Consider the following 8,396-nt stretch of genomic DNA (forward strand, 5'->3'; position numbering starts at 1 on the left):
ACATCAGTAATATATGTATAATTGCGCGCGTTTAGTAATTGTTTAAGTGTGTGTAGTCGGAGAGGTTGAGCTTCCGTTCTGGTTTACCGACGGAAAACTTCGAGGAATTACCGCCCTTCATAGGAGGCTTATGCGAATTGACATCATTATTCTATCGAAAAATTAAACAATTATCTAACTATTTCTAGGATAGAAATAATTAAGATATATCGATTATAAAAGATATAAATTCTAAGTCACAAAATATTGATATTTGTAAAAGTTGTTAATCAACTAAATAAAAATGTCTGAGAAAAATGTAATATCCTTCACCAGTATAACGACTGATGCATGGTAAATATATCTGTAAGGCTTGGCGTAGCCTTGGTCGATATCTAGAATTCTGCCGCGGTATCAAGAATGAGGTAGTTTTCTCACGAAACTAGTTACTAAAGCGGGGGTTAATACTGAACGACGATACATTTCTCGCTGTCGGTAAAGCAGGAACGTTTTCAGTGAGCTTACTTACTATCTAAGGAATCGAATACGAGAGGACCACGCAGTATGTTACACGTGGAAAATCGATTTTCTGACCCCTGCCACATTTGTAGCGTTTTCTCGCCTCGCGATAATACATCCGCGATTAGTTTTTAAACGTAGGGATTGCCGGTAACAGTATTGCCATGTTCAGGTATTTCTTCCTCGCAGAGTTTTTCCCCTAGATATGTAGGGAGGCTTTCGAACGAGGCTTTCGGTCGATAAGATTGCTAACTTGTTGGCGAAGATTCGAACCGAATTTCATTCGATTGGACGAAATGAGAAAAGGATCAACAAAATAGTCTTTTCTTTCTTTCTTTTCTTTTTTTACTTCAGCAAAAAGTCTCGAATTGTTTATCCACCACGAAGAAATCCCTGGAGCAATGGCAACGGATCGCGAATGGGCCATTTTTGCACGTTTTTCGTGTCCCCACGTTCGAAAAAAGCATCGAAAAAACTGAAACTACGTGAAACCAGAGTAAACCGCTTATTGGCTGACCACTTCTAAGAGGCCTTGATATGTTCGATTGGAACCACCGTGTATTTTCACGAATTGTTTTTCGTCGATCTCGCATTCGAGGCGACGCGATACGAGTTTTTGAAACAACTTGCTTGATCAATCTCGTTCTACTTTTAATTACTTTTTTTTTTTGTACGCTTGGCGTTCTGTAAATTATTGCCGCTTCTTTTTTCGCGAAGCACTCGAAGCTTTCCTCGAAACTTCAAAACAACGAAACGTCGTTTTTGTAATCGTATGATATGAGCCTTCGTATCTTCGAGTTAACAAAAAAAAAAAAAAAAAAAAAAAAAAAAAAAAGGGAGAAAATTGTGGTAATTTGTACAAAGTGTTGTTGATAAAACGAGTAACATCTTACATCATACGGATATGTTTGATCTGCGAAATTCTCGACAGTGAATCGTGGCAGGTAGAATCGGGCAATTACATACGAAGACCCACGAGCGTAACTTATTGGAAGAAAGAACTTATTCCTCGCCAACTCTTCTCTCTGCGTTTTACACACCCGGCATAAGAATTCGCTATTTTTTTTTTCTTTTTTACTCTTCCTCGTTATACATACACATCGTGATTATTCTTATCCATCTTGTCCACGAAGCACGGAAATGTGCGTAAAAAAAAAAAAAAAAAAAAAAAAATAAAACATCGAAAGCAAACAATATAAACGATATATATATACGAGTTAGGCCACACGAATGGTATCCCCGCGTGGAAAGCTGCCGAATATACGCGAGCCTAGTAATTTATGTACACTTGTGCCGAACGTAAATCGCGTAGAAACTCGGAAACGATCGCAAAGGTGTGCGTGTTTGGTGCCGCTTCGATTTCTGGTGCCCAAGGTACAAACGTAAATTTGTGCAACCGTTCCATTACGCCTGAGAACCTTGGAATCTTTCCTTATCGGTGGGACAGGTACTTTATAAGCAGCCGTCCATCGGCCGACCAAAGTCTTCCGTGCTTCGCGGAACAAAGGACAAGTACACGCACGCGTACACACACACACACACACACACACACATATACATACATATTCGATTCTGTCGTTCGTTTTTCCAAATCTCCTCGAAATCTCTTATTCGATACCTTCTTCGCATTAGAAGAGATTCGTTCGTTTCCTCTCGTGATTTTCGCCGCGAATTAACATACATTTACGCGTTTTACATTTATTATTTGGGTTTCTCCTACGTTGCTTGTTATGTATAACGTGTATAATTTATACATCTCGCCCCGGATATATAAACCGTTAACCCCCCCCAACCTACACCCCTGTTTTTGAGCGACGTGCCCGTGGATCGTAAACTTTATACATTATTGCTTTGCCGATAACCACGTCACGTACCATTCGATCCAGCTCACGTTCGTCCTTTACCTGAAATTCGACTAATTGCACGGACGCGATCCGCCAAGTTTTTCGCGACCACGGTTTCCTTTCTAATTCTAGGAACGTTCCACGTGTCCGAAAAATATAAAGGAGAGGATATAAAGAATATGTCGTACGTCGATACATTTGAGACGTTGAAATAAATCCGTTAGTCGAGCTTCACTTTTTTGTATTGTGGATTTGTCGTGGAGAATGAGTGTAATTAGTGAATCGAATTAAGGATTAATATTAGGAATTCAAACGTATTTAACGAGGTGATTGGTATCAAATATCGTATTCGTCTAAATTTTTACTAAATTCTTTCTTATTATTATTTTTGAATCTTATATTTTCTTATGTAATATAAATCAATTTTCAATGTAAAATGTTAAAACAAATTGATTTATTTATGAAAAGAATTAAATCGAATCTATGGAAAATTTAAATCAGAAGAGTTAAGATTTTTCGATATTTTTAAAGGATTTTAAAGATCGTATATGGAGTAAAAAAAAATTCTTTCCAGATTAGAACGATATATTTTCGAACGAACGCGAGCTGGAATCTTCTTCAACCACTTCTTCACACTTTTTACAGAGGCGCGCGGATGCACGCACAATTAATTCCACGCTAAATTTTCGAATCTCTCCCATTCTCGCGTCGTTTCTTTTCATCCTCGTTCCTAACACTCGTCGGCAATCCTTTCCCACGCTTTAACGTGTCGCCCCCCTCGTCTGGTTTAAATTCTTCTTTTCAAACTCGAGCCGCGGCTTCCGGCTTGGCACGCGGAAACTAAACCGCTTTTTCGATCCGTGATAATTTTCGAATCTTTTGTCTTTGAATTAGAACACACATTCGATATATATTCGAGTTTGAAACTGTTTAAACTTCGTTTAAATATCGTAAAATTATCGTATACGTAATCTACTAGGAAATTCGATCAGGAAATTTGATAAACGAAATCAAAATTAGAGTAAATATTCGTTATACAAATAGGAAACTGGTGTATTTGTATCTTCTTCGAATTCATGTAACGTGAACGAATCGAATCTGCCAATTGTTGTTTCATCTAAATTAATTTTTAACTAATAAATATGGAATATCATTCTCATAAAATGAATTTATCGATTGAAATTATATTTCCAGGATTATAAATCGCTATAACTTCTCCACCAATCAAACTGTCTGAAAAATTATTTCTTTCGTTTTTCGCATCGAAAGGAAATCTTCGAATAAAAATTAGGAAAAATACTTTTACAATTTTTCCATCGATCGAAACAGAAATCGAGTTATCCATTTTTTTTTTATCGAAATTTTAATAAATCTGAAATGAAATTTTCAGATGAAAGTTTTGAAAATGAATTTATTGAAAAATTTCAAATATAATCGCGATTCGACCGGGATTATAATTGAGCCGACGAGCGGAACCAGGAGTTTTTACCGCTGAATAATTTTCAGCTCGTGCGTCGTTTGTATACGTCATGCATCCGGGAACCTGTTTAGAAGTTTCACTCCGCTTCTTTCTCTCCTCTCCTCTGACAAATCGACCGTTTTAAAGCGGCTGTCTCTCGCTCACGTACTACGCAGCTACTGGCCCATGAGCAGCCACCATTTTGTGAAAAAAATTATCGCGAACTTCTGACGTTTTAACAGTCGACTCGTGTTAAAAACATAATTAAATCGATCGGGTTATTCCTCGATCAATTGTACATAGGCACGAAATTTTTTTTTTTTCCTATTCACGAATTCTAATAACAAGATATAAATTTTACCTCTCTGGATGAAAAAATTTTGGAAAAAACGATTATTTTTCGTCGATTTTTCTTTAAATTTACAATTAATTCTAATTTTAGGAAATGAAAAAAGAAACTCGCGGCGAGAAACAGCCGTCATTCGCATCTTTCCCTTCCCTCTTTTTATTAAGTCTATATAACAATCTACAAGTTATCTACACACTCGAGCCTCTTGCGCCATGCCTCAAAAACGCCCGTTTAGATTTAGCTCTGAACAACATGTTAATAAACACCTAATGGTCCGATACAGGAGGAGCGTTCGCGTTTTCTGCTAGCTTATTTTAATTACACGGTAAATTAGCGCTTGTCATTTACAGACTCACTACGGTGCTTCCTTTATACACGCGTTGTATTCGTTCGAGGATCCGGTGTCTCATTCTTAACGAAAAACTTAAGACTCGAGGGAAACGGAATTTCTTTATAAAAACTATATAACCGCGAGAAGAATTTCCAAGGATTTCTAAAATTTCAAAAATTCGTGTTAATACAATACCGAGGAAAAAAAAAATAATATTTCGAACGTATCCTCGATACACGATATATTTCCTCCTTTAAACTGGGTCATCGAGAGGCGATTCCTTCGAGCGCGAGAAGAAAATGCCTCGCGCTATTCTAATGACCGTGGTCGTTTCGGGATCTCTTGCTTGCAATATCGTCGCTGATCCAGCAGCGAGGAGGTTAAAAGGGAGCCACGTGTTTGGATCCACGCCCATTCCCTGCATATGGGATCGCTCTTATTATTGACCACGTAGCCGCGCGGAACGGCCGTTTCGTCGATGCCACCCGCGTTATTGGGCGGCAATAAAGATCTCGCGTCCTCCCGCGACAAAAATTGATCCCAGCCACGAGAGAAACGAGATGGTATATTGTAAAGAAATCGGAATCGATTCAATTTGGCGTCGTAGAAGAGGAATCGATCGATAAGAGAAATTAAATTAATATTAAATTAAAAAAACGAGGATCCAAAGAAGGGGAGGAAGTAGAGAAAGATGGAGAAACGCACGATCCTCGAATCGCGGCAACGATTCTCAAACTTCTCAATACTCGTTTGATCCACGAGGCACGAAGATTAGAGCCCCGTTGAACGAACGTTGCGACTTCGTTGATGATCGATCTCGAGGGCCGTCTCGCGCCCCCTTAAACGCTTCGCCTGAGGCGTTTCCTGAGGCGTTTCATTGCATCAGCTTTTTCTAGGCGTTCGAGAAAATTCGGTGGTCTCGACGGGGATCGGATGTGGGCCGTTGGTGTCACGAGGCGACCAGGCACGTGGACGCCGATCGAAACAGGGTGAGCAGCAGGAGTATTGCGACCAGCGGCAAGCTCGACAACCCCGACAGACACCCGACCTCGTTGCTGTACGGCAACTTGACCTCGACCTCGGCCATCTTGAAGATGGACAGTAACGGGTGCGTGTGGACCTCGTGGTGCTTGTTGTTTATCTTGTCGCTGAGGTCCTGCAGCATCGAGAAGCACTCCTCCTGTCGAACGTCAAGAATCTTTTAGCGATGTAATGAACAATAATGAACAGGAATGATTACAAGGAAAAGAAGAATTGCCAGATGGTTCTATTTATAAATTTCTATCGTGGTTCAGATTGAAATATTGAACTCTAGATTCGTGAACATGATTAAATTGGATTAAACAATTGAAAGTATTAAACGATTCGTACGTCCACCAAATCTTGTTGTTGCTGTATTATTGATGTATCGATGGAACTTTGTGATCGATTGATCTTTGCTCGATAATTTACGCAAGAAACGTGGTATATTTTTCGTTAAATTACGATTTATTGTTACACAATGTAATAATTTTGATGCGAAAATTATTAGAGGGATGTTGAAGGAAATGTTGGAGGACCCGTCGGCCATTACCGTAATGATTTAATTAAGCGGAACGGTAACACATTGGGGGGCGGGAATCTCGCTTGTAATCAGAAATTAAATCACGCCGCGTAATATCGTCAAGACCTGAAAATTTCACCGTCTTTTGTCCTCCCCCGTTCCCATTGTACGTCCCGACGCGGCCCGACGCCGTCCACCGTTGCGGCTATTTCAGATAACAAGTGCTAATTTTTCCACCGTTGCCCTTAAGCCGCGGCGCGGCCTCCTCACCGCACGGCAAATTATACTAAATTAACAATAACAGGATCCCTTTGTCCGCGGCCCGGATCCGCTTATAAAACACAGCGCTCACTCGGTTTATTACTTTGCGCAAACTAGTTTTGCGAACGTTCGCCGCCATCGTTACTCTCATTTGCGTTAACGAGAGCCGAGCCCCTGTTCTTCGAAAATGAAAAGGATTTTGCGCGGAAAAATATCGAATAATAATGTTAAGGGAGATAAGTTTGTACAGTTTCGAATATCGGCGGGGTATAAAACGTTTAAACATTTCTTGGATTAATTCGATCAGCAAAGTTTTTTCAATCTTAAAAGTTTGTGAAATTTATAAAAACCAATTTTTAAAATTTAAGAATATCGTTGAATTCAAACGATATAATATTCCAACATAAAAATAATAATTTTCAAATCAAAAATAATAAGTGTGCTTGAACAATTGAGTTCTATTAAAAAAGGTAATTTTTAATCGTTTACTATTTCAGGTTTTATCGCTTATTTCTCTCGCTCACTAATCTATCAAATTGCAGATTTTTGGGAAAAGAAAAAAAAGATTCTGGAAGGACGTAGTACATTTCCAGGAGCAATGCAGATCGATGAGTAAATAATCTCTGGCTGTGTTAAATAGCATGGATTTTAAAGTCTTATATCTCCAATCAACCCAATTGAAATATCGGGATGAAAAGAAAGAGATGAAAAAGAAATTCAATGGTTTCCTCCATTTATTCTGATCGTTAGCGATTACAAAGATCTGTTGTTCGTCAAAGTATACAGAGACTCAAATTTATTTAATAGTCCTTAATTTCGAGTATAAAAGAAAGCACGGTTTTAATTAAATCGAAACTTCTTCGCAATTTAATCAATAGGATATCGAGCCTCGCTTTCAAAATTTAAAAGTTCGTAAAAGTTTCTATTATCTTTCACTATTCCAATATTGCGCTTCACAGCCATAACCTTTAGCCATTGATAATCGAAATTATTCCTGATCTAATTATTCATTCGACGACAAGATTACAAACACACGAGATAGATCATGGAGATTCTCAGCGAAAGCATCTTTCTTAACGCGATTTTAATTCACCCCGATCTTCGAGGGAATAATTAAAACTCAGTTTCAAGGTCATGATCGCGTTAACTCAAAAGTGCACGACCGTAAAGTTTTTTTACCCCCCAAGAGGGACGAGAAAACCACCCTCCCTGAACGTTTCCTTCGGGGAAACCGTCGATATCGGCTTAACGACGCCGAATGTAACTCGTTCTTCGTCCCTCTTTCCGCGCCCGAATCGATTTCCATTTTCATCCCCCGTATCATTTTCTATCTTTCCCTCATCCCTTCATCCCTTTCTCCGTCTCACACCCTTGTCCACCCGCCCCTTTCTCCTTCCGTCTCCCCCTCCTTTTCGCCTTCCTCCTTGTTCCTCGCTCTCGCTCTCCCTCCCCAAAATTACCCTCGACTCGTTGAATCTTTAATTTCCGGCGGAAGGCGAGGCCGAGGCCACGAACGATTTTTGGCGATATTTTCCGAGGACACCAGGCTGCGCACCAACCTCCTCCACGCTATGGCGCCACGTGGCCCGACCAGCGGACTCGTCCCACCAAATCCCACGACGTCACCCCGACTGTCCTCCTCCTCCTCCTCCTCCTCCTGCTGTAGTACCAGCAGAAGGTACGTTCGTTTTTGCCTCGAAGCATCGACGTCCGATTTTCAATGAAATTAAATTCCACCATCCGAGAGGAGAAAGAGAGAGGACCATCCACCGCCTACCGACCGACCGTCCTTCGACCCTTCTTCCTTGCAACACCCTTTCCTGAATAAATTTTCAGGAGAGAACGGAACTTGCTCTTTCTAAATTATCGATGCAATTGGGAATTCGTCCCAATTTCTGACAATCTCCACGCGTATCGATCCGTATCGTTTCTATATCTTTTTCTTTTCTTTCAGTCTTCGTGAATACTTTTAACGCGTAATTAATTAATTAATTACGCATTCTCTTTTATTAGATATTCCTTCCTTTTTCCTTATCGATTTTTGAAGATAATTTTTTTTCTCGCTTTCGTTTTTCTTTTTTCGTTTCTTTTTCTTTTTTTTTTTTTTTTTT

At 39.6% G+C, this 8,396-nt stretch overlaps 2 protein-coding genes across 4 annotated transcripts in view; both read right to left on the reverse strand.

Annotated features, from left to right (window-relative positions):
• Positions 1 to 8,396, reverse strand: part of LOC102673525 (glycine receptor subunit alpha-4) — a 53,101-nt gene that overhangs the window by 20,228 nt on the left and 24,477 nt on the right. The gene's annotated exons all lie outside the window — the stretch shown is intronic.
• LOC102673215 overlaps positions 1 to 8,396 on the reverse strand; it is a 255,084-nt gene that overhangs the window by 9,062 nt on the left and 237,626 nt on the right. Inside the window, exons 16-17 of one of the 2 annotated variants that reach the window (XM_006619900.2) lie at positions 5,358 to 5,661; positions 4,219 to 5,313 (exon numbers count right to left, since the gene is read on the reverse strand). The exons of the other annotated variant lie outside the window; for it this stretch is intronic. Of the exons in view, the coding sequence (XP_006619963.1) occupies positions 5,431 to 5,661 (231 nt within the window). The 3' untranslated portion in view covers positions 4,219 to 5,313; positions 5,358 to 5,430. Of the gene's footprint in view, positions 1 to 4,218; positions 5,314 to 5,357; positions 5,662 to 8,396 lie in introns of those variants that run through there. 2 annotated transcript variants of the gene reach the window in all.

The sequence above is a fragment of the Apis dorsata genome, unplaced genomic scaffold (genome assembly GCF_000469605.1).
Source record: "Apis dorsata unplaced genomic scaffold, Apis dorsata 1.3 scaffold_455, whole genome shotgun sequence".
Taxonomy (NCBI): domain Eukaryota; kingdom Metazoa; phylum Arthropoda; class Insecta; order Hymenoptera; family Apidae; genus Apis; species Apis dorsata.